The sequence below is a fragment of the Haliotis asinina genome, chromosome 8 (assembly GCF_037392515.1).
Source record: "Haliotis asinina isolate JCU_RB_2024 chromosome 8, JCU_Hal_asi_v2, whole genome shotgun sequence".
NCBI classification, from domain to species: domain Eukaryota; kingdom Metazoa; phylum Mollusca; class Gastropoda; order Lepetellida; family Haliotidae; genus Haliotis; species Haliotis asinina.
This window is the reverse complement of record NC_090287.1, coordinates 33,352,212-33,379,974: the sequence shown is the minus strand read 5'-3', so window position 1 is coordinate 33,379,974 and position 27,763 is coordinate 33,352,212. Positions and strand designations below refer to the sequence as shown.

General features: G+C 39.6%; 1 protein-coding gene across 1 annotated transcript; it reads right to left on the bottom strand.

Moving 5' to 3' along the window:
- On the bottom strand, positions 1-27,720 carry LOC137294015 (putative ATP-dependent RNA helicase DHX57). The gene is made up of 28 exons (XM_067824934.1): positions 27,655-27,720; positions 25,887-26,133; positions 24,436-24,573; positions 23,809-23,994; positions 21,084-22,065; positions 19,941-20,062; positions 19,330-19,525; positions 17,837-17,961; positions 17,376-17,509; positions 16,367-16,421; positions 15,681-15,892; positions 14,734-14,840; positions 14,257-14,366; positions 12,975-13,034; positions 12,424-12,537; positions 11,721-11,884; positions 10,779-10,855; positions 10,253-10,348; positions 9,676-9,725; positions 7,826-7,916; positions 7,003-7,098; positions 6,438-6,521; positions 5,273-5,413; positions 3,818-3,932; positions 3,060-3,121; positions 2,675-2,764; positions 2,366-2,509; positions 1-1,901 (listed from the first exon to the last, which is right to left on the bottom strand). The coding sequence occupies exons 2-28, from the start codon at positions 26,126-26,128 to the stop codon at positions 1,758-1,760; spliced, it is 4,137 nt and encodes a 1,378-aa protein (XP_067681035.1). The 5' UTR covers positions 26,129-26,133; positions 27,655-27,720; the 3' UTR covers positions 1-1,757.
- Positions 27,721-27,763: the final 43 nt, after the last annotated feature.

Below are 27,763 nucleotides of genomic sequence, written 5' to 3'. Positions count from 1 at the left end.
TTTGGACATGTGATGATGTTTTTAATTAGCATTTCCATGGCATCTCTGTATTACTGAAAAAGCAGTGATGCAATTTTTTAATGAAAATGGGTCCAGGAAGTGAATGGTACAGATTACAAACAGTCATCACTTCACAGCTGTTTGTAACAAGTCTCCTTTGGCTACAACTGGACTAGAGAACAATTATGCCACAATTATAAAAATCAAATAAATACATTGACGGTATGTACAGATCTGGGAGAGAAAAAGAGGATAGCACACAAAAGCTGTTTCCATTCCAATTCTTTCCTCGTACATAATGATACTTACACTTTACCTACATGCAACAGTTTATGATGATATTAACATCATATGTACATGCAATGGTTTTAAGGTGTGTTTTACTTGGCATAAAATTATAGTTTTACCATTTATATGGAAGTCTAATTTCCAGTATGTTTGTTCTATGATACTGGAAGGGAAGTAATCCTTTTCAAGTTGTTCCTACAAAATTTCATTCCTTTTTCCTTTCTAACCATAATGCCTTCCATAAATGAAGACGTTTTTAGGACGTTATCTTTGTTGATATTTTCGTTGTGTTATTGGTTTGGGGGGCACTTAAGAACATCACAAATTGCTGATCACACCAACAACTGTAAAAGATATCATTACGAGCTGTGACGATACATCACAGTATCGATAATCATGATGCATTTTTTCGAACGATAAATATATCGAAACCTTTTTGTATCATGATACGTATCGTTGACTTAAAAATTGTTAACTGTCACTAGAAATTGACGGTTATGTCAATATTTACACTTCTAAAGAAAATAACTCACGATTGCATATTGTGATGTGTATCGAATCGTATCGTCCCAAGATATCGCGATATGTATCATATCGTGAATTTTCTGTATCGTCACACCTCTAATCATTACCATATAAAACACAACTTTATCTTAAACACAAGCACCATCCAAGTATTCATAATGTCTGCATGACACAATCAGCTTCATTATAAGACAACTATACACTTATGTCTGAAAACACATAAAGCTATTCAGTATGAATTTGTTCCTCCTAAATTTGATAACAAAAAATACAACACAATATAACAAATAACTGAGGACCTGCAGCACCACTACATACATATATACATGCAGGGGATGACAAGGTATGAAGAAGAAAATATGCATGTCTTCTTAAGAACTTCTTCAATCTTCAGTTTCTAAGTCAATATTGTTGCCATGGACAGAAGTCAAGGTTTGCAGTTAAGGCACAATTTCATTATGTTTATACACTACATATATTCTGTTTATTATACATTTATAGTATTATGTTTACAGAATAGAAATTCCATAGTTTGACAGATCAACTCAGTAGTAGACTTCACAAAAACAACATGATCCTAAATGACTTAATAACACTGGGCTGTGAAGAAATATGTCTCCAGCACTGATTAGACTTGTCACAGAGCTGACTGTTTGTATTACACTGGACAATCCACCTTGGTCCTGCTGTGGAAAGCTGTGGAGCTACTGGTACCTTACTTTAGTTTGTTGTTAAATGCTGCACTCAGCAATATTCCAGCAATATGGGGGTGATTTGTCAATAATAGAGTCTGCAGCAGACAATCCAGTGATCAACACCATGAGCACCGATCTACACAATTGGGATATAATGACTTGTGTCACCAAGTCTGACCTCCTGATCCTGCTAGGCACCTCTATTTGACAAGCATGGTTTGCAGATCTTCAAAGGCCACTGTTTCTTTGTTACTGTGTAGTGATCAGCTTGACAATGGTGGAGATTATTGTGCTGCCCCGAGGACAGGTACACAGGTCCATGTTAGGCATCTTGATCTTGTCAGCCAACAGCTGGTCCAGTTCATTCTTCAGTTCCTTCACAAGCTCTGCAACCTGTGCCAAGGAATTATCATAATGCAGATTTTAACACACAGATACTGAGGACCGCAAACACTGCATGTGGCCATCACACATACACATTACTTATTGGCAGGGAACAGTAATAAGTTCTGTGGGGAAAAAAACACAAAGACTTGGTTGGTAATCCAACCAGCGTAAAAAGTAATCAGGACTATCCTTGTGAATCTAAGTGTTAATAATTGTCAAAACATTTACAGTGATGAGTAGTTGAATTACCACCTTAATATCTGTTTGTCACCTTATAAAATGAAACATATTTAATAAAAGCACTTGCATTTTATAATGATGATATATTTGGCCTGATTATTTACTCTCTATTCAGTATATACCTAAAGGACAAAAGCCATTAACTAATGATTACATCGGTTTAATTTCATTACAAACTATTTTACAAATGGCATACCTGAAAATACATTGGTAAGGAGTTATTGACTAACCTGATGTGAACTAGCCATAAATCGTATCCAGCCATCATCCACTGATAGGATAAAAGAACCCTTGCTGAGTTCCACAGAGAGGGCACCGCCCCCAAACAGCAACAGCGGATATACGGACACCATTGTGCAGTCTCGGATATATACCTGCAACATCAACAACATTCCCCTCACAACACAATTTTTCATAGTGTTAGACGATTTCTATATCAGTTGATACTAGTAACACTATAAACAACTCATAATACTATCAGTGAATGTCACTGTAAATAACATCTTGACTTATTAATTTCTAAGTGATGTGCTACCAACCTTTGACGTTTTCACTTTTTCATGATACACCAGATATGGGCTGTCGTAGTGACGTACTTGGAAGTTGACAGATGAAGGGTGAACTGACACCTATCAAAACAGATGGTGAAAACGGGTATTAAAAGTAAATATATTTTAACATGTTCTTTGTGTTCACCACAATCTTCACCACCACCACCAATGTCATTATCATCATCATCATCATCATCATCATCATCATCATCACCATCATCATCCAAAAACAGAATACACTGACTATGATCAGCGCAGTGTATCAGACCAACGTATATAAAAACAAACTTGGACCTAAAGGCTCATACAGGTGAAAAGTGATTATTTTATCAACTTCTACAAATATAATAGGAGAGTAATGAAAGTAACTTACATATCCATCCATTTTAGTCTTGAACTTCATCTCCTCCGGTTTGGGGGCTTTCACAATAGCTCCTGATAAACAAAATGCACATGCGTAAACTTGATGACAATGATGGACATTTTATGAGAGCTTCCAGTAGAGCTGCTGTCACTCTCTGGCACAAAAGACCACAGGCAATTTCAGATGCACTTGGCTGCTTAGTTGGGTAACATATGTAGAGTCACTTAGTGAGAATGGTTGTACAATTTTAGCAGTATACCAGAAATATAACTGCAGGTAAATCAGAAATAGGCTTAACGTTTGATTACTGACAGGTGTGAGAATAACTGTAATCTGAAGGAACTAGACAGTTTGCTTAGGAAGAAAAATCTTTAAGAAACATGTATAAGCTAACAGCAACAGAGTGATGATATATACTGAACAGCAAAATAAATGCAACTTTTTGTCAATTTGACATAAAACATGAACATTTACTTTTATGACATTTCATTTTAAACTTGCGTTCCTTTTGCTGTTCAGTACACATTATATCTGAATAGGGGTCCATTCAAACAAAAAAGCTGTAGAATAGATACTTGTCTGTAAATCAGAGTTTTCAAAGCATTAATCCATACACTGTCTAGGTTTTTTACCAACCTAACCAGAGAATTTGCAACAATCCTCATTTGCAACAATAACCATTCAAGTGCCCCTTGACAATGACAGATTTGGAAGTCAGAAGACAGCTTGAAGTGTAGCTAAGTGTGGTTCTGTGGAAGGTGTCATACCTCCACTGCTCTGACTGTATCGGGTCTCGGGGACGAGGATCTGGACAACGTTTGGGTACAAGGCACCAACAAGCACTGCTGACACCAGCTTCCAGTTCTTAGAGTTTACATTGGCCTGTAATACAAGCATAAATCAAGACAAATTCCGTGGACTGGTCCTGGGAGTATTGTATTACACACTTTTAGCAAATTCATGACAGGGGACACTAGGAGTGGGCTTCAGCTCAGGTGCAAGCAAGTCCATCTCTGCATGTCACTCCTTCCTTCACAAACACCACCTGCCCATCTGACACATTCACCTGCCGTCCTGTGGCCTCCACCACTCCATCCCTCCCTCCAGTCTGGGATGCCCTTTCCACGTCCTTCAATGTCACTCCCTCCTTCACAAACACCACCTGCCATCTGACACATTCACCTCCTGTCCTGTGGCCTCCACCACTCCATCCCTCCCTCCAGTCTGGGATGCCCTTTCCACGTCCTTCAATGTCACTCCCTCCTTCACAAACACCACCTGCCATCTGACACATTCACCTCCTGTCCTGTGGCCTCCACCACTCCATCCCTCCCTCCAGTCCGGGATGCCCTTTCCACGTCCTTCAATGTCACTCCCTCCTTCACAAACACCACCTGCCATCTGACACATTCACCTCCTGTCCTGTGGCCTCCACCACTCCATCCCTCCAGTCTGAGATGCCCTCTCCACGTCCTTCAATGTCACTCCCTCCTACACAAACACCACCTGCCATCTGACACACTCACCTCCCGTCCTGTGGCCCCCACCACTCCATCCCTCCCTCCAGTCCGGGATGCCCTTTCCACATTCCTCAGTGTCACTCCTTCCTTCACAAACACCACCTGCCATCTGACACACTCGCCTCCCGTCCTATGGCCTCCACCACTCCATCCCTCCAGTCCGGGATGCCCTTTCCACATTCCTCAGTGTCACTCCCTCCTACACAAACACCACCTGCCCATCTGACACATTCACCTCCTGTCCTGTGGCCTCCACCACTCCATCCCTCCCTCCAGTCCGGGATGCCCTTTCCACATTCCTCAGTGTCACTCTATCCTACACAAACACCACCTGCCCATCTGACACACTCACCTCCTGTCCTGTGGCCTCCACCACTCCATCCCTCCCTCCAGTCCGGGATGCCCTCTCCACATCCCTCAGTGTCACTCCCTCCTAAACAAACATCACCTTCCCATCTGACACTCTCACCTCCTGTCCTGTGGCCTCCACCACTCCATCCCTCCCTCCAGTCCGGGATGCCCTTTCCACATTCCTCAGTGTCACTCCTTCCTTCACAAACACCACCTGCCATCTGACACATTCACCTCCCGTCCTGTGGCCTCCACCACTCCATCCCTCCCTCCAGTCTGGGATGCCCTCTCCACATCCCTCAGTGTCACTCCCTCCTACACAAACACCACCTGCCCATCTGGCACACTCACCTCCTGTCCTGTGGCCTCCACCACTCCATCCCTCCCTCCAGTCCGGGATGCCCTCTCCACGTCCCTCAGTGTCACTCCTTCCTTCACAAACCCGATATCAGATAAGAGCTCCACAAACTGTTGCTTCAAACTGCACAGCATCTTCAAACAGAATGTCATAAAGACCTCACACATATCTGACAATGGTGACAGAAAAAGTGCAACCTTCATCACAGATGCAGCAAGAAGCATACAAAGAACATTTACATTATCACAATATAACTACACCATTTAGAAAGTGGTCAAATGCAACATATGTATATTTGGGATTTCACTTTCTTAGTTAAGTACAAATTCTAGTACTTTTTGGTTAAGTCCCATCCAGGATTCTAACTCGCACCCTCAGAGTCAGGCACCTAATCATATATATTGTATACATATGTTGTATCACAATATAGGTATTTTATTTCATCAATTCCTATCCAGAAGCAATCCAAACTTCAGCTATATAGCAAACACTTGACAGCTTCTTGCTGAAACACCAACTGGATTGGAGTGAGAGTAGTTTGTCTTCAATAAGACATTTGGCAGACAAATTTTAGGTATCACTTAAGCATGAGTCAGAATAAGATCAAAATATCAATTTTATTCAGGAAATTACATTATGTCCTTTATCATACATATCATTATGTACAACATACAGTTTCGGCCCGATTTTCATATGTGGTATCTTATTACGAAAACATTGGTGTTCATATTTCTGATACGATGGCCAAGAGCAAAATATTACTTTGCCTTGACGTGGCGTCATGAACAATGCTGTGACATTACGTTTCTTCTATGAAGGCAACGACAGGTATGTTTGAAGGTAGATTTCAGTTTATTTTCCTCAATTTGATGACTCTGACATTAAGTAGAATATTATATCCGTGCCCATATCACACTATGTTTACGACACTCGTGCCGAAATAGCAATATATCCCTCGATCTGGCTCAGAGAATACCAACATTTAGGCACTCATGTTGCAGAGATGGTATGACACAGGCACCCTAACAATATCTTCTAGATGCATCATGTTTCATATTGCAAATCGCATTTATACTGCACCCTGTTATGTATCATTTATCATGAAACAAAAAACAATCGATAGATCACTTTTGCCCTACTCTGTCTTTATCAACTTACCTGCAGAGACTTCATGGACAGAAAGTTCTCTCGACAGAAGACATACTGGGCGTGTGAACCTCTTTCCTTTGCATCAATCCAGCCCTGAGAAGAAATATTATATTCCAGCTGCCTTAAGAAACACATATGAAACACTGAGGCCTTTGCACAACACGTAGTGTACATAACTGAGGTTTCAGAAAGGAGTGAGTGACTTTAGTTTAGGCAATATTCCAGCAATATCACAGCAGGGAACATCAGAAATGGGCTTCACACATTGTACCCATGTAGGAAATCGAACCTGGGTCTTCGGCGTGACGAGCGAACGCTTTAACCATTAGGCTATCTCACCACCCCTTTTTAAAACGGAGACAAAGTATGTATGGGATTATGGTTTATCAGAACAGAAAGTATCTTTTTATCACAAAAACCTGCTATTTGCTTTCCACAGCACAAATAGAACAGGATCATTTATTGTGGCATATTTTTCTTTTGAAGCAGTCATAGGGACTGCTGATTCAACACTTCCAGAAAGATCACAACACAGAGAGAGGTGCCCAAATGCTATATACCCAATAGAACTCACCATATAAGCATTCAACATGGTCAAGTGGTCAGAATTGCCAACAGCAAAGTCCAGTTTCTTCTTGTCGGCTTCATCCCTCTTGTCAAATGGAGAAACCTGAAACAACAGCACCAGTTGCACAAGTCCGTACTTTCATTTCAAAAGTCAAAAGAAATCATCATTTCCCTTAGAAATGAGTAAAGTTTTACACCACTTATAGCAATATTCGAGCATTATCATGGCACCAGATATGAGACACGAGCAATGGGCTTCAGATATTTATGTCAGTCCATGTTTTAATTCCCTTAGTTGATGTACTTCAAAATGAAAAATATCATGAATTTTCAGCAAACTAAATTACATATCACACAACATTCACTACCCCTTGATGTGCTTCATGGTGTAGTCTAACATCTAAGTATTTATCATTTACCTGATGTTTAGATAATGTGTGAATGAGTGAGTTTTAGTTTTACACTGCTTTTAGCAATATTTAAAGCAATATTACAGCTAGGAACACTAGAATGAGGCTTTACACATTGTGCCCAAGTGGGGAATCGAACCCCGGCCTTTGGTGTGATGAGCAAATGCTTTAACCACTAAGCTACCCCACCAGCTTCGTTAATGACTTGCAACTAGTGGTAGCAGATAAGTGGATAATGGATAATATATCACTATCTCTCATCCCACTGTTATCATAGTACCCTCAGACATATAAACAGTCATTGCAAAACTTACAGACCTGTGAAGGTCCGGAGTGGAACAGGCCTTCAGCAATCCATGCTTGCCACACAAGGCGACTATTGCTGAGTGTGACGTAAAACTAAACTCACTCATTACTTACAAACGGTGACTTTGAGCTGAGGGTTGCAGCTATAGTGAGCGCAGCATCCAGACAGCGGAAGATGGCACCAAACAGCATCAGCTTCCCGATTCTGTCAGCACAAAACACAGTGAGTGACAAACTTAAACACTCTTTCATTTCAATATTGGCTATGGGATGTTCCTCTTCTCAGGGAGTTACATCATATACAACAATGGGTCTTATATATATACTACATACAAATACACCCACTACATGACAAAACCCCTACTTCAGTAATGGGGTAACTCTTAGGGTTGCATGTAAATTTTGCGAAGTTACCCATGGTTTGTTTAACCCAAATTCAGCAATGATACAGCTAAATGACTTTGGCATGTAAATAATATTACATACACATTAAATATTTCAAACCCACTAGATACAATGACACACCATCAACCAAATCTCTGACATTTATCTACTTGGTCAATTCTTACCAACAGCACATGTTGATGAAGGCCTGTTCTAATCCAAAACACCAACAAATGACTTAAAGGTCACATGCAACCAAAAAATCAAACATAATTAAAACACATTTATCACTTATTCATGACGTATAATATACATTGCTTCTTTTAAAAAACAAATAAACAAAATTATAAGCGTACAATCGCGATTCAAAAGTGCAATATTTTGTACTTGGGCTTACTTCCCCCGAAACGAAACCCTCGGGAGACCGAACCCAGTCATAGCGGATGGATGTGCACTCAAGTGTAACGACGGCCCCTGATTGGCTGTTTCATTTGCTGATATGCTGAGGGTTCATTGTGTGTACAGAAAGGTGATCTGTTTGATGGGCATTTTAGAAGTATGGTCAGTCACATGAAAGTAAGATTCTTTATGGATAACAACTTCTTTTTGTGTACTTGATGCGTCGTTTCAGTATGGATTCATATACTGTTGTCAAACAAAATCATACACACTAAAAGAAGTCGTTATCCAGAAAGAATGTATATAGAGATGCTGGATTTTGAAAATACATGTTCTCTGAATTTCCGCTCGATCCAATCAAAAATCATGTCAGTAAAGATGGTAAACTACTGCGTGGCTGGAATCTGTCATTCGTCCAAGTGCAAAGCAGGACTTGAAACTGACAAGAGTTTGCACCAGTTTCCGTCAGATCCAGTCATCCGAAAAAAAGTGAATGTAGTTTGCTTGCAACCCACAGACATAAAAACATGTCATGTGTATCACACGTGCCTAATTACATAATGTGGCAGAGACGGGGCTCGGGTGCACGAGTCATAAATCAACTCATTTTCTTTATGTCGTATAGTCTGATAGGTGTTAAGTTCAAATTGCACGTGGTCAATGATTGAAGCTGTGTACTGCATGTTGTCTTTAGCAGACAGGCAGGCAGACATATAGGTGTGAATAAACCAGACACTGAGCTTTCTCTGTGACAGAGACTGCTTACCACAATCAACAAGATTTTTTACGTAACGAGTAGATTATTTACTTGTTTGTGTACACAACCGACCTCACAACCTCAGACGCTGAGCATGCATACTGTTTCAAGCTCCGCGAACCTATTCACTGCGCATGCGTTATGGACGCAGCGCAGCACAGCTGTTGAAACCAGTTTTCCCCCCAGCGCTGGGGGGAATTTAGTGAAACGTTTGAACTCCGATTTCGCGGGCTTTTTTTTCATCGCGTTTTTTTCAACTTTATAGGTTGAATTGGCATTTTTGATGATTTGTTTCGGTAAGTGCATACCGAAAGGTACCAGAATCTGCAAAGTTGTATTTTACATTGCATGTGACCTTTAAGGTAAAGATGATATTAACAGATACTATTTGCCTGTCCCAATTAACAGTGACAAAGTAACTTACCGAACATCAACTGGCAATGATCCGACATGGTAGCCTAGAGGAGTAAGGTCCTTGAAAACAGATTTTACATTGTCAGTGTTCGATCAAACAAATGAAATCACAAATCAATTCCAAGCAAATGCTTTCAATTTATGTACAAGTTACTAAGAAAGAAATATGTTTGTTTGATGTTAAAACGCAAATCACTCAAACTGAAGTGACAAATGTATTTAGTTTACGGTGAAATGGAATCAGTGTTTCAACCGACTAACTTCATGTACAAAGTGGATGAGTGGAATATGAATTGGAGAACCTGACTGCTGAGTATATTCAAACTTTACCTATTTTAAAGTCATTCCATTGCTAAAAAAAGATATTGGTTACAAAACATGTTTTCCAATCAACAACCATCACAGATGAGTCAAATGTCTACAAACATCCCAAAATGATGGCATGGTTTTGGGCTGACACTCATCAAAATGCTTTAAGGATATAGCTGAACGCAACCAACTTCACAACAAGAAGAGTGAACAGTTTCAACACATTATTTTGTCTACAGTGATCAGAAACCAGAGCTTTTATTTTCCTGTGGTCTTACCTGTAGGTCATCAAGGGCACCAAGGTCTTGTAATCTCTTGATAGCATTGCGGATGGCATCCTCCTTGGGAGGCTCTAGCAGGCTTTCAAGCACCTCCTGCATAGACAGAACAGTGACTTCTCAAATCATAAATAAAATATACAGCTTTGTGGATTACAACTTCTTGTTTATTACATTGAGGGACCTTTCGATGTAGATTCTTACATCGTTATCAAGCAATGTTAGAATCTACATCGAAACGTCGCTCAGCATAATAAACAAGAAGTTGTAATCATAGAGCTGTATGTTTCATTTTTGACTCACCAACTTCTAGAACGCCCATTAAACAAATTCTGAAATCATTTCATGAATACACAACCAAATATAGACACTGGAAGTCAAAATAATGAAAGGAGGATCTGATTTAACAATTACAGCTTAGAACCAGATGTGAATGACTAGTGTCTTCCTTTCTTTTTTAACAATGGTTCTGGCCTGTCTTAATTTCACTGGGTGACATGACCATGAAAATGTAACACACTGTTACCTGTATTCCATGTTTTTTAAATAAGGGAAGCATCTTGATCCTCAGGACAATCTGTTCCAGAGGTGCCCGCTGTATCTCTGAAAAGACATGCTTGGACAGTGAGACAGGCATCTTAGAACTTGCAAATTTTCCCAAATCATACCTTATGTGTACCAATCCTCTGCCCATCTCTGCCCACTCTGTTTGTACCCAATCTATCTAAATATCCAGTTTCTAACATTCCTATTCCTACCCACCCTAATCTCACCATTCTATCTCCATCCACACCCTATCCCATCGATACCCACCCACATCCCTAACCATCAATCCCTAACCATCAATTCCTATAGATCCATTCACACTGAACTATTTCTTGTTTTGATGATTGATATAAATTTGTCTTGCTATCACTGAATATGATTGGAATATATCTCATTATTGAAAACATTCAATATATTGTGCCGATGCCTGGTTTAGGAAGCTGCAAGCCTTGGCGGTCTTATCCAACTGGGTAAGAAGGATCACTGTGTAGTATAAGATTGTTTGTCAGTACAAACCATGTGTTCCTCACAAGATGGGTAGTATGTTGTGTCATGCAGGACACGAGTAGTGCGTGCAGAGCATGTGCATTGCACATGCAAGGCAAGGCGTAGGTTGCAAGTTGTATCCCAGTTCATTTCAACAGTAAATACCAAATATTAAAATCACATCTAAAATATATATTTGGGCTGTTCATAAGTTGGATCAAAACAACCTCCTCCATTTTGTTCGAAACAGTAAGCCCTTGACCTTGGGGAATTGGGTTGGACCTTTCGTACCCTCCCCTATTTCCCTCTGTCACAGGATTACTTTTTCAAGCCAAACATCAGTGTTGGTTTTGATCCTTTATATATAACCATCACTCACTTATCAGGTACAGAAAGATACAGGTACATACAGGTACACAATGTACTCTCAACTGACCAGGTATAGGTTGGGGGCGGAGGTGGTGTTCGAATCTGTGTTGTGTGAAGAGATGGAAGCAGACACCCGATGCCACACGACCTGCACGACCTTTCCTCTGTAGTGCATTGGCACGAGACACCCACACCATCTCTAAACTCTCCATCCCCTTGCAGGAATCATATCTGTACAGGAAACATTTCAATATTGTTAATGATCTTGTAGAATCACCAGCATTAACCCCAAACCATCAACAATAATAGTGACAAATTTCATCAGATTTGAGAGGCCTAAATCTAAAACATTGGTTAGGAAGGTCCCATGAAGACATCTTTTCTGTCTCCAAGAGGTTTGAAAACCTTCTTGTGAAATTCAAACTGTTTTTAAATGTAGACTTTCTTTCAAATCAGTGGGACTGGCTATTTAAGGTGAGTGAGCTTAGTTTTACTCCATACTCAGCAATATTCCAGCTATATGACTGGACCAGACAGTCCAGTGATCAACAGCAATAAATGTAATTGGGAACTGATGACATGATAAACCAGGACAGCGAGCCTCACCACCCAATGCCTTTAGTTGCCTCTTACGACAAGCATGGGTTACTGAAGACATATTTTAACCCGGATGGTCACAGGTACTTCTACTGTGAGTAGGTTCACCAGACTGCAAACCCTGGAGATGGAGAGGAAGCATGTGAGCTTGATACAACACTTTCTGTACTTGCCGTTTCTCCTTCATCCTCCCAGCATCAATGACATACACAACATCATCGATAGTGATGGACGTCTCCGCTATGTTGGTGGATATCACAATTTTAGTGACACCTTCTCGAGGTCGACTGAAACATTACACTCAGATATAGCAGATTACCTAAGTAAGTATGGTGCAGAAATGATTGCTTGATGTGGGTTATATGCCTCATTGAGTAATATTCCAGAAATATCATGGTGATGGACACCATAAATGGGTCTCACTCACTGTACCCACGTGGCGAATCGAACCCATGCCTTCAGTGTGACAAGTGAACACCTTAAACACAAGGCTACCCCACCACCCATATGGTGCAGAAAGACCACAGAAGATAACTGTGTCAATCCAGATTTGAACCCAGAGGACAATGTCACTCTGCTCAGCATGTTCCAGCGATGATTCCTATAGTATCACACCAAGCAGAATTCTCAGCACTTTTCTATGATAGGTTCTGTTCTATAACTGAAAATTGTAAATCCTCTCTCAAAAATCATATTAATGAAGTGTCTAAGAAATATTACTCACGAAAACACAGCATGCTGATCCTCACTTGATAAAGATGAATGAAGAGGCACTATCTTGTATCTAAGAACAGGAAATGTAAGAACCTGTTTTTGCAATGCTTTCAAAAGCTGCAAGAAATTGCAATGACAAACTACTGAAAAAGTTATGTTGCCCAATTATCTCAGAAGAGTTATTGGCATTAAAAATGCCACACAGTGTGACAGTCTTAAGTCCAAAAAAACCAGTTTAAGATATGATTTACAAGCAAGGGACAACATGAATAAAAACAAATACAATCAGCAGCTATCCACAATCCAAACAAATCCTAATACTGCAGCCACTCGGTGTCTCTTAGTACTGCTTCTACATTAGACCCATATTCCAGTTCCAAAACATGCCCTTTTACTACAGAATTATTATAAGATTCTTATATAGAGCACGTATCCAAGTAACTAGTGCTTGCTCAAGGCGCTGGCATATATTTTCCTCCATCATTGGATGTCAGTCTCAATGACCCATCATATTATCAATCTCAACTGCCTTGAAAATATACAACTCTTGTTGCCTTAAGGCCCACCATGTTATCTGTGACTTTCTCATCCTAACAAGGTACCCATTTACAAGTCCATCCACAACTAGGTGTATATTCATGGAGCCACTATCTGGTCATATACCAATGGATTCATGGGTTCTTTTAAGTGTATAGTGTTATGTACTGTACACTAGGGGTTGTGACAACACAGAAAGCGTGCACACACAAAGTTGACTCAAAAGTTTTTACACCCAGTCACAGGTGGGCTCGATCCTGACCCCTCAACTTCGCTGGACCACTAGCCTGGCGTTTTATCCAGCTCACCCACAATGCCCTTATTACTTTTCCAATACGCCTTTGTTCTTGACCCACCCACTGCTTTCTGTTCCTCACCCCACTTACCGACCGCCATCCCAGCTCACACTTGCCCCTATCTGTGTTCCTAATCACTGCCTCCTGTTCCTCATCCCACTTACCGACCGCCATCCCAGCTCACACTTGCCCCTATCTGTGTTCCTAATCACTGCCTCCTGTTCCTCACCCCACTTACCGACCGCCATCCCAGCTCACACTTGCCCCTATCTGTGTTCCTTATCACTGCCTCCTGTTCCTCACCCCACTTACCGACCGCCATCCCAGCTCACACTTGCCCCTATCTGTGTTCCTAATCACTGCCTCCTGTTCCTCACCCCACTTACCGACCGCCATCCCAGCTCACACTTGCCCCTATCTGAGTTCCTAATCACTGCCTCAGTTCCTACATCCACTCACCTTCCCCTGTTCCTACTTCCAAACTCTTTGCTTGTCATCAGCAAGTCATACAGAGTCTGTATCTCAGCAAAACCCGGCAAGAAGATCAAAATAGCGCCATCTTTGCGATACTGAAAGTAAAGTTTACAATAAACGCATTTTTAATAGATGTCACAAAAACAAGTCAAACATTGTACAGTACCCTTTCAATAACAATTTCCTACAGTATAGCAACAACAGGAAGGTATTTCCACATCCATATTATCGTTGGCGTTAATAAATTATTTAAAGCAGTGGCTGAGTGAGTGAGTGAGTTTGGTATAATGCCGCCTTAACAAAATTCCAACAGTATCACAGCATGGGACACCAGAAATGGGCTTCACACAATATATCCATATGGGGAATCAAACCCGGTCTTTGGCGTGACAAGCGACCACCTTAATCACTAGACTACCCCACTGAAATTTCTAGCAGCATTAAATCTTTCCATTGGTTTACCTCATGTTTTCCATCCACAATCCACTCCAGTATGGCCACAATGAGGTCATAGTTGATCTTCTCCATGTCCATGATAGCCATAGCCTTGATGGTGGACTTGCGATACTCTGGGCCAAATAGATGAGCAAACAAAGTGAATGTTGATTTATGCTACAAGATCTATGCTTGGCATCATGACATCAATCAGCTAGGGCAGACATTTTCTCCATGGACTCTGATTACATTGAGACATACATTGTATATCACTTAATCAAACACATGATTATGGGCAAGATAGAGAATGCTAATCACTTTCATTGCAAGATAGAGAATGCTAATCACTTTCATTACAAGATGAATTTCTTTTTGAAAATCAAGAATCCCTTGTAAATGAAGCATGTGATGAAGATGGACAGATGACCTTGCTGTTAGCTGTCAACTGGTCTCTCTAGGAAGTCAAACATCCAATCACTACTTTAGTCACAATGGTAAGGATGATACATGTAATTTGTTTCAGCTGGGCTTGATTTCTAAACTGTGTGTATTTTGTTTTGTTATAACATCACAATCAGCAACCTTCAACCTGTATGTAAATCAAATACTTTTTATCAAACAATGTGCTGATTTACACTACATGGTTGAGTTGACAGTCATGCAAACATGCCACCATCCCAACCATTAAATGAGTGAGCTTAGTGTAATTCTGCTTTTAGCAATATTTCAGCAATATCATGGCGGGGAACACAAGAAATGTGTTTCACAAATTGTACTGATGTATTTAACTGAACATACATCTTTGGCGGGGTAAGCAAACATTTTAACCAAAAGGTCACACCACCATCCCCACCTCCCCGCTTCAACCAAACCATTCAATAATTTCTTACAATTAATCAGTCTTAAAATCCACTGGACTTGGAATCCCCATGGATTCTATGGCGACAACTTTCCACAACTATTCAGATTCGTACCACTGTATCGATAGAAGAGTTGCTTGACTGAGAGGTTGTCATCCCTGATGTTGTCCTTGGCTGGCTCCACCATCACAGTGTTACCTATCTCCTCCAGTTCATCATGGATGTCGTCTGCTGATATACGACCTTGACCTCTACCTGGCTGGGCTCGCACGGCATTGCTTCGCTTGATTGGACGAGCATAGGCAGAATTCTCTTCCATTACAAATCTGTAATTGTGATCCAATTTGTCATGTGTTCATTTCAGGCAATGGTTGTATGTGCTTCATTTTACATGCAATTATCCACAATTGTGTGGTGCAGTAATAGGGGTCACAAGCTTTCAATCTTCTTGAGTAACAGTACATGACAGAAGTCTGAAAATAGTCACATTGGGACCAGACAATCCAACTATTGATAAACCATACTAAACTGACATCAGTGTTTAAAACTCCCTCCGAGATTAAAACAGACTGTCCCAGATGGTTGGGCAGGTGGGAATTTTAAATGCTGCTGACATACGATAGCATGCAATCAATCTGTGAACTGGGTCAACTATTACTTCTTTCAATGGTAACAGGTTAACAAGGACATCCACTGAACGACAAGATATAACAACTTGCACAGCCAATAACTTTTTGATAGTTTACATATCATAGACAAAGTCTGCAGCATCTGACAATGAATGAACTGCCTTTACTTACCGTGTATATTCAATGGCATCTTCTAAGAAGAACTGGTCAACTGGGAAGGTTCTCCCTGTGAATAAATAGAGATGTGTTTAGCATTAACATAGACGGATCCAGAAATTTTCCAGTTGAGGGGAAAGAGAGCCCCCTTAACATCCAACACACCCACCACACACACCACACCACACACCACACACCACACACCACACACCACACACCACACACCACACACCACACACCACACACCACACACACCCTCTTGATCCGCATAGGTTTAACACATGATGAAGTCCAAATGCAGCTTCATGTTGTGGAAGTGACACAAAGTAAACAACGTCATGGACAACAACTACTTGTTTTTTACTTTGCATGACAATTCAATGTTGATTTCTCCTCAGATATAATTTTGGCTACACATTGGTGAACGTTTTTTCATCAAAATATTGCTCTAAGCAGTAAGCAAGAAGCTGTTACCTGTTAAAAACTGTATGCTATGTAATTTACTCTGCAACTTCCTAAAATGCCAGTCAAACTAAAAGCAATGGTCTCGTCCATGTTTGAAGAATGAGTAAGTGACTGAGTATGATTTTATGCCGCGTTTAGCAATATTCAAGCAACATCACACTGCTGGACACCAGAAAAGGGCTTAACACATTGGTGGGGAATTGTACCCAGGTTTTTAGTGTGAAGAGCACATGCTTTAACCACTAAGATAACCCACTGCCCCTTAAAGAACACATGACACAGAAGTCCTCCATATTTTTCCACATGAGAACAAACAAGACATGATGTAAAGCCTCCAAAAGATTTACAATTCGGAATAACTGTTTTAGTCAATTTTAAAACTAAAATAGGTCACTAGATTTTTCAGGGAGAACATATACTCACTGTGATTTAAAAACAGAAGCAAAAATTATTTGGAATAATGATGGTAAAGCAAGCATATGCATTAGGACATATGTGTCAGGGAAAGACTTCTGATAATAAAATATCCTCTATATAATCTTTTAACTGGTCCACCCACCAGGAATTTCCAAGACAGGACAATCCTTAAAGTAGTGAGAAAACAGATCTGCATTCAAGGTCGCACTCATCAATATAACTTTGAGGTCCCGTCGCACACGCAAGAGGTTGCGCAATATCATTATCAGAAAGTCACTGGAATGAAATTGAAAACAATCTTGAAACAAGAAGCTAATATCGTCTTATAAGACAGTCACACATAAGGCAGCCATTGTCTTCAGAGAAATATCACGTATAGTGAAGTCAATGACCACAACATAACATGATCATCCAGAATTTGTCAATTTTGAAGTTTAACAGCAAAGAAAATGCAACCCTGAGGATTTTTTGCCAGGTTTTGAAATAGAAGGCATAAAAATAAATGCTTACTTTCATGAGATTTCATTTTTTTGAAGCTGTTCACTATATTTACACAGGTAAATACTTGTAAAAAATAATTCAGGTTTACTCTGGCATTCTGACCTGTCTTCAGATCGTTCATGTACTTCATCAATAACGAGATGTGTAACACCCTCAAGGTTAGGGTCACCTTCCAGTTGTCGAAGAATTATTCCTGTGGTGCAGAACAGTAGACGTGTCCAGGCAGACTGAAACCAAAACAGCCAACCTAGCTTGTTGAAGTAATGATGACTACAAGTGCAACAGAAATGATTTCATATAGGTGAACAACTTGTATGTTAGAGCTGGAGCTATAATATGAGATGGCTGTTTCTGGAGTTTCTTTCATCGTTGTAGCATTCGTGCAATATTACTCAGTCACTTGATGTTAGGAGAAATTAGGTTTATTGTTGCATTCGTGAATTTCACAATCTGGCAGTCCATGTTGAAAATAACCCGTCCTGGGCAGTCAAGCAGGCAGGTATTTCGCTTGTTTATACAGTAAAATACTTTTATAACGAACTACAAGGGACCACTGAAATTAGTTCGTTATATCCGTAGTTCGCTATTCGTGAAAATCCACTGAAAGAACAGTAAAACACACTATACAGTACAACACATTCCTACTCAGTTTATTCGTACATTCATTCATATTATGTTTTTTCACTACAAAGTCAGTAATCTTACACAGGTCACTAATCATTGAATATATCGCATTTTAAAAGTCTCACAAGTATCAAAAGCTTCTGTCCACATTTCTGATGTGTGTGGGAGGCATATACACAGGCATTTTGAGGGGATGCACTTGTCGTTTTCTATTAAATCGCCAAAGACCGAGTTGCTGTGCCGGAAGTATGCAAAACTTGGTCGTCAGTGAGAGTCTTTACGGCCTCCGGCAATCTGATTGGTTAATAAATCAAACTACAAATTCACATGGGTGTAAAAAGTGGAGTGTGTTTTGATGTCTAACTCATTGGTCAGATTTCAAAGTGAGCGCCGCTAATTGACACTGACTGAATTTGCTCAACTGACTATTCACACCATTAATTAGAGTTAACTGGAACTGTCGAGGATTTTAAAGTGAGCATCGCTTACTGGCAATGACACTGATTGAGTTCGCTCAGTTCGTTATTCACACCGTTAATTTGTGTTACCTGAGACGCACGGGCATTGCAAATCAGTTCGCTATAGCCGGTAAGTTCGTTATAGAGAATTCATTATTCACGACTTTTATATATGATAACATATAGTGGTTTATTCGGGACTTTTAAAACAGTTCGCGATAGCCGTCAGTTCATTATATCCTTGTTCGTTATAAAAGTATTCTACTGTATCAGCTTGTTTATACCACTCAGGACGTATGCTAGTTTTGGCAGTGGTGAACAACACTTCCCCACTCAGTCTTAAAACTCTGAGTTACCACGGTTCCATTTCACAAAGCTCTTATAAGCCTGAGATCTCTTAACTTTTCTTGAAGCATTCACACAGATCTTGATTCATTCCCTCAACAGGGCTACAAAGAGGAATACATCACGTGACATCTGTGGTATGTTATAGGGACTTCAAAACTACTATACCTGTTTGCTCTCCAGTCTGATCTGATAGCCGACACTACGCCCTAACTTTTCACACCGTTCTTCCGCCACCCTCTCAGCCACAGATATCGCAGAAATACGTCGTGGCTGTGTACAGATGATGTTACACATCTTCGAGTTCTTTGACCTGAGGTATTTGTCCAGTATAAACTGTGGTACTTGTGTTGTCTTTCCACAGCTATGAAACAGAAATTGCTACAATCATCTTCCGACCAGGCTCTCAGTCTAATTTACAAACATATCCTAAAGAAGCATTTTAAGAACAAATCCAAATCCCTAGGGGAATCCGGTCCATTCAATAAAATTCAGTTCAAACAAATAACTTAATTTAAATTAGGCTTCAGAGTTGAGCTTTACACATACAAGTGTAACGGACTGTAAGTAGTGAAAATTGTAAAATGACTTTAAATTAGCAACACCTCCTCATTTCGGGTACAAAACACTTGCCTTATCCAGTGATATCCAGTATATCATTAAGTTATGTAATGCAGTAGTAACTCAGATTTGAAGAGGTTTAGGAATTAGGTGGTCAATGATATGTCCTGGGTCTCAGACATAGAACCGATCCCCCAAATACTGGGTTGCAACCCTACCCTGTCATTCCACTGATGACGACAACTTGGTTACTCTCAATGGTGTCCACAATCTCATCTTGTCTGTCCCAAGCTGGTAATTTGCCACGCTGAGTGATCATACTCTTGTAACTATCGGATGACTACCAGTCAATGAAAATATGAACATGGTGAAAGGAGGAAACATACATACATTGATACAATAATATTCCAACATGGATACTATATTAATAATAGAGTACCAGTAGGCACAATTTATGGATAGCAACTTTTATCATTTATTATTATCTTGACTCTTGACATAATGTGGGTTTGAATCCCCAATTGGTCTGAACACGGGACAGTATTTCCAGATTTGTTTAAAGCCTCGATTGTATTCTAAGATTGGTTTGAACCCTGGATGGGATTCCCATATTGGTTTGAACACCAGATAGTATTCCCACATTGATTTGAACACCAGATGGTATTCCCAAATTGCCTTGAACACCAGGTGGGATTCCCCATATTTTTACAACACCAAATGGTATGTACTCTCATTTTGGTTTGAACCCAGATGGTATTCCCATATTGGTTTGAACCTAAGATGGGATTCTCAGGTTTTAACCCCAGATGGGATTGATGGATTGTTTGATCCCTGAATGGGATTCTCAGTTTGCTTTGAACATCAGATGGGATTCCCAGTTTGGTTTGATCCCTGGATTGGATTGCTGGTTTGGTTTGAAGCCCAGATGGTGTTCCCAGATTGGTTTCACCCCAGGATGGGATTCTCAGAGTAGTTTGAACTCTAGATAGGATTCAACCTTACAAAAGTACAAAATTCTGTACATTACAGAAGAAGTGTACTCTCAAATATAACATATGCCACATTACATCATTTTCTAAATAGCATTATGCATTCAGACAGAATTCACTGTCCCTATGTTGAGCTGGTACATGAAAGAATTGGCAGTCATTTAATTGCATCCACAAATTCTCAGTCACTTCTACGGAGTTCTAAGGGACACTTATCCATACAATATACAGATATCACAATGATAATGACCTGTAAAGACGTTATTTGTGACATTTCATAAATATTTATAAACATGTTTACATGAACCAGAGACTAGTCACATGCAGTCATCTCTAAAATGAATTATTTACACTTCAACAATCCTTTCATACCTGTTTCTTTTCAAAGTCATCCTTCATCAGTCTGTTTTTCTTGAACAGTTCTGTTTTGTTTACCCGTCTTGGGACAATGTCTTTCCTTCCATACTTCTGCATTGGAATGAGTTCCTCCTCTCCACTGTTCTTCTCTCCCTCCTTTTCCATCATCTCAATCATCTGCTCCACCTGCTCATCATTTTCATCATCTTCATCTGCATCTGCATCTGCATCAGCAGAGGCATCAGTGCTGCCCTCCGCAAGATGGCGATACCGATTCCGGGAAATGATCGCCTTTGGCACACTGAACTCCAGTGGGGGCTGTTCCACTAGACTTTGCAACACTCCATCATCTTCCAACAGACTCAGCAAGGTAAATATCACAGGCTCGTGGTGTGCCGAAAGACTTTTGGCTTCTTCTATCAAAAACCGTGTTATATGTAGGCAGCTGTGAGCCGAGAGGAAAGGGTGGGATGAGGAGAAGGCTAAAAATGGCGGTTCGTGGGGGTATTTGTTCCCAGGGGGAAACCGCACCTCTAGCTGATATGAACTGTGTATTTTGGTATGCTGTTCATCAATGTTGTCTTCGTCTGGGTTTATCACAGAATGCTTGTGTCTACATTTACTTCCAAATTTACATGATCCTTTTTGAAAATATTTACATATATTCTTGTCATATTGTTGTGTGACTGATTGCTTTGGTTTTGAGGGTTCAGGTTTAAGGATCTGATTCAGGGATTCAAGATCAAGATAAAGAATCCATATTTTGTTTGATATCCTCTCTTCAAATTTATCCTCGTAAATAGACTGTAAGGCTGTCATCTCCTCATTGCGAGCATCCAGTATCTCCTGCCATTCCTCTGACGTCTGCTCGCTGTCTTGGGTAGTGTCCACTTTCAGCAGATTGAAACATTCACACAGTAAATGCTCCAGAGAGGCTCCTATGTCCTCATCACATGCTTTCAATGCCTCGGTACACCGTTCCTTATCAAATCCATATCTGCAAAAGCAAGATCAAGACATGTCAAGGCAACATCCCATACTTCAATGATAATGTTGAAATTTGGTTACTTATTATTCCAAATTGAAATGCTGCTGTGTCACGATGCATCGAGCCTAGGGCCTTCGATAGAGTGAATCAATACAAAATTTTACACTGTCATATATCCCAATACAATACTTCAGATGGGCCATTATTTTCAATACTTCTGATTCACAATATCTGGGAGGGAAGACATGCTTTTGTTTGATGATCAAAATATATGCGCATTTATTTTCCCTTTATAAGTTTCTAAGACATTCTTGCATCAAAAACTATGTCAAAGACAGCACCTGTATTCTATTAACATTCACAAAGTCTGTGTATAAACTTACTTATCACATTTCTGAATGAACACTGAAAACCACTGGCAGAATCTGGAGAAATACTTTAAAATGGTTTACTTTTGATCTTAAGATGGTTTACAGTTGATGTTAGAATTAATGATTTTAGGATTATGATATGTACCATATTGTATCACCACCCTTGTATATTGGAATTTGTATTGTATCGCAGAGTAAGTGCACAATATTTTGGCAACATATCTTTGCAACTAAATTTTAGTATCATGATGCATTGTTGCAGGTTGCACGGCAAAACCAGCACTAGCTTGTGCAGCTGTACAAGACTTCTCAGATGTATGCAGGTTGTTATGTAGGTCTGTGAGCAAACTAGTAACATGTTTCTGGTAACAGAGTCCCAGTTCCAGTCCCTACAATAGGACTGCATCAAACATACAAAGATGCTTTGCTATAACTTAGAGTATGAACAGATGAATAAAAATGCTTAAAAAGTATGAGTGTGTTTGCTGTTTTGTTTAATGATATTTAGGAGTCATCTTTGTATGAATTCCAGAGTTGTAGATGGTGTGCTTCCCCTGGAGTCATAGTCCATGTTACTTGGGCATGCACTGTTTTTATTTGTGTGCTTAAATATATAAAATAACTTTTAATCCATTACATGTATCTGAATTCTGATGCCGGAAATGAAATCAGGGGTATCCAATTACCCTTTGAGCCAAATTTTGTATAAATACACCCCAAAACAGCAAAGTTATGGAAAAATTAAGATATTTTCGACAAAAAAAGTGGTCCGCGATTTTCCAGTAATTATGAACACACTTGATCCAAACCTGGCCCCAGAATTTCGACACTTTAATTGCCTCTAAAATATTTGTTTATGGTCCGATTTTCAAAAGGAAAAGTGATCTGAAATCAGTAGAATGCCAGCTATCAGACAATGTTATTTGTATACATCTATCTGTAATATGAAAAAATCATGTGGTATAGCTACTATAAGATCAAAGGCACTAACCAAACGTCTTGCGCAAGCATCCTAAACTATAGTTCAGGACAAAATTTACTTTACCACACTATACATTGGGCAGGGTGAACAGTATTTCCCAAAGAATGATTAAAAACACATTCCTGAAGCACAGCAATTCAGAAATATGATGTGCTCTATGCACTTGCAGAGAGTTTAATGTAGGTACTTGTACTCCTGATCACACAAATAAGTCTGTAGCTGTGATTAAGAGGAAGAGACAGTGGTAGGAGTTTTGATGGTATCTGGAAGACAGTTTCAGTTGCATGCAGCTAATCATTCAATCAAAACTCTCCAGTCATTTTATTGACAAATGAGATACCTAGGACCAAAGGACAATGCTTGTTATTGGGAGTAGTTTTACTTATGCACATTACATACCTTGCAAGTTTCTGTATTCCAAACTGACTGATGGCTTTTGAAGCCTTCGCCTTTTTGGATGTATCTCCACCATCTTCGAATTGTCCATAGAAAGCAAAGCTGCAGCCATCTTGGATCTGCAAGGGCTGCTGTGTGATCCAGTACTGATGATCATCTCTCGTATCCAGCTCATCATACTCATCCTCTCTACAACACCACAGAAGTCATGAGCCATCTGGCAGCACTTCAATGACACATGAACCATTAATTGGGAGGACATAACCATCTTCTTCCCAGCAGATTAAGAAGGTTGCAGGTAATAATGATAATGAGGGTGTGTTGAGGTAGACTATTGGTTAAAGGGTTCTTTAGGCTAGCCGTCATTCAGGTTCAGTTCCCCACATGGAAACAATGTGTGAATCCAATTTCTGGTGTTCCTAGCCATCTTATCGCTGGAATGCTGCTAAAACCGGCATAAATCCTGATAATATAGACTACTATCACTATAGAAACATAATGAATCAAGCCTTTATAAAATGAATAAAGCAAAAAAAAAACATTCCTGTCAAAACGAACATAAACTATTAAAAAATCATCAAATAGTCATTGTGTTGATAATCAAAAGAAAATGTGTGACAGCATTCTCACTCGGGCATATCCAGTTCTTCACCATGCAGGTCTCGCAGCATGTCTCGTACCATTTCCTGGTTCTCTGTACTCATCTGCAGATGCTGCATTGTGACCTTGACTTGTGGCGCATTGTGACGGCGCTTTGGGGCTGTGTATCTGAGGATTAGTGAGCTAACACATCATGCATCATTTATCATGCACACAATCATTATGCTTGACAATGGAGATATTAATTTTAAAGACCTATATACAGAGACAAGATTCTGAAGTTGAAATGGATTGCATGACATTAAGTGAGGGTAGCTTATTTGTGTATAGAGCTTTGAACTGACAAGCAAAGATTACATTATTTTTAGAGTCATGATGCACAAGTCTAATTATATCTACAGAAATCTGTATTTCAAAGGATGCAAATAGCCACAAAATGACATTAACAGGAGATTTATTAACAGGGTGGGGGGCGATAATACCAGTAAACCAGTATACTGCAATTCAAACTTCACAATACACTGCAGTACACTTTTCACAAACTGGTTCACCCGATACAATTGGTAATTTTCGTAATGTAGTCAAAACTACTAAGAACAATTGTATCTTATATATACTATTATGCATCAGTTGTTCTGAGAATGTTTACTGTTCATAAAATTGCATTTGCGTGATTATTATTCCACATAAATAAGAAACATTGGTACCGACAAACCAAAACAGCGGATGCCACGGCAGGTGATGTTTTTCTTTAGAAACTTTAGAGTCTTCTATTTGGAGATGTTTTCAATTGATCTCCTGTAAAATTATACCTGAGTCCCAACAGTAGCAAGTTGCATTGTTTCAAATGAACAGAAACAGTTATTTCAGTACCTTAATTCCACATGTTACACCTCACATATCACAATTTATCATCCAAAATTGTGTTCCACAGGAGATATCAAATTGACAGTAGGATTTGTGCAGTGCCCTGACAATGCTATGACATTATGAGCTGATGATGTCGCAATGTTATGACATCGCTGCACTGCAAATGTAATGTCAGTACTGTTTCCAGAGATGTACATTTTTCATTGAAAACTAATGAAGAACGCTTTTTTAATGATAAATAGAATCTCACCAGTGAGTCTAGTGATATCAGCTACATCAACACTTATTGATAAAGGTAAAAATATCCTTGGTAGTCCTTGGACATTAGTTACTTTATCAACTCGTGTTGACATATCTGATATCATTCAACACTTGGGTGAGATTCTCTAGATATCGCAATACAAAAATTTAGGCAATATCCAACCCAACATATTAAGCTACTAAATGCAACCAACCATGATATTAACTGGAGTATATATCAAGCAGGTAGTGTGCAAATACATTTCTCTTTTCTTCACTATTACACAATTTTTCACCATGAGTTCTTTGAAACATTACTTCATGTATTCTCCGTACACACAGAAATTATGGAAGTAGTCTGTTATTGTTACCCTCTATCATAATAATCGTCAGCATCATCAAGAGGTAATCCATCCAGAGGGTGGTCTTCCCAGTCATATTTATCATCCAGGCCCTTCCTTGTGAAACCCGATCCACCTCCTCGAGAACCTCCACGCTGACTTTCCTGCTGACCTCGGCCACCTCCCCCTCTTCCTCTCTGTCCACGCCCTCTAGCAAATCTTCCTCCTCCTCTGTTTGGGCGTCCACGCCTCTTAACTGACCGGCCTTCCATTAGAACTAAAAATATGTGCTATTGAATATTGTGTTTCTGTTACTGGCACTTTATTACAGGAAAATATATATGGTGTGATAAATTGAAGAAACTAGAAAACGCTTCAGGAAAACATGAGATATTTATAACATGTGGTCATTGGAAGGCATGTAATGACTGTTCATTACAAATCTTGCAAGTTTTGACCTTAACAGAAACACAAAATTAACATTTAATCTACACACAATGACACAAAAAACCTAAAAAGAAAACTTTAGAGTACTTGAAAGCAAGTACATTTAGCATAGATGAGTGCAACATTAGATTTTGCAGACAGCTATAAACAAATAAATATGGCATGCAAATACTTAAATGAACTTCAAGTGTAAAATATGCATTTATTGCAGGCATTTTACTTTAGATTAGATTTCCCAAATACATGAGAGCAGCCATCTGCTGAATGATGATGCAGCCATCTTTGTTTTCAGTAGCATACAGCATATGTTTCATTGCCATTTTCTTAGTGACATTGCCCTTCTCTATACATCACGTACATACTGTCCATGACATGCACAGATGGATCAAACATATGATTAAACAAATCATCTTGGGACACAGAAATGCTTGGAGTTAATTGTTTCTTTGATGCCTTGAAACATAATGCATGCAATTTCTGATAAAGTTCTGAGTGAATAAGTGAGTTTATTTTTATGCCGCATTCAGCAATATTCCAGCTGCAATCAAGTCTGGAACTTACAGTCTACTGATCAACAGCATAAGCATTGATCTAAATAACTGGGATACCCGTAACATGCATCAACAAGTCAGCAAAGCTGACCACCGGATCCTGTTATAGTCGGCTCTTGCGACAAGCCTGGGTTACTGAAGATCAAAGTTAACCCAGATCTTCACGGGTGATATACTCATGGACTCAAGCATGTTTAAAGATTGAAACAGGCAAGGACATCAAAAGAAGACCAGCTGTCCACCATCTTTACCGAGGAGATGACCATATGTCCGTGCGCCACCTTGTCCATCATTTTTAAAATATTTAATCAGTCTTCAGAAATTTATTGATGATCAAGTTTACAAGTTCAGGTTAAGCTGGGGTAATATTCTGCATGCATCATGTTCACATGTTCATTGCTCCAGATGCATAGTTAACTGTGGGATATACAGTTGTCGAAGACACCACCTGATACAAGCTTGACACGAGGTAAAAGTTTTGGTTTTCAGTTGCTTCCTCCTAAAATATTACAGACCACGAAGATTAACACTGTGTATGAGAAATTAATTACTTTACTAGATACGCTTACTGTTACGGTGTTGTCTCCAAACGCTTTCTGCTAACAACAAGACATCTGCAAAATGTTATCAGACCTGTCAGTGTGTCACTATCAAATGTTGGATAGTTGTGCAATCTTCACAGAGGAAAAAATGAGGCAAATATTCGATAATAAGACTTGTGATAACTGTATAACCACTAACGAGTATTTGTGGTCCTAATTCCAAGAAAGGTGTTTCGTAGAATGGTAATTATAGACCACCTGTTTACTTTCTGTCTGTCACTCCATATCCACGTGTGGCACTCAAACCGGAAGTTTACGTCTGCCTCGGGTTGCATACAAACTACTTCCAAACATTTTCCGAAATACG

What these genes read in the sequence shown, in the direction of transcription:
- LOC137294015 (XM_067824934.1), bottom strand. Translation starts at nt 26,128, where the DNA reads ATGGAAGGCCGGTCAGTTAAGAGGCGTGGACGCCCAAACAGAGGAGGA. An exon ending in CATGAACGATCTGAAGACAG is followed by an intron (nt 17,510 to 17,836) that starts GTCAGAATGCCA and finishes ATTTCATTCCAG; the next exon opens with TGACTTTCTGATAATGATAT. An exon ending in AGACTAAAATGGATGGATAT is followed by an intron (nt 2,765 to 3,059) that starts GTAAGTTACTTT and finishes CTGTTTTGATAG; the next exon opens with GTGTCAGTTCACCCTTCATC.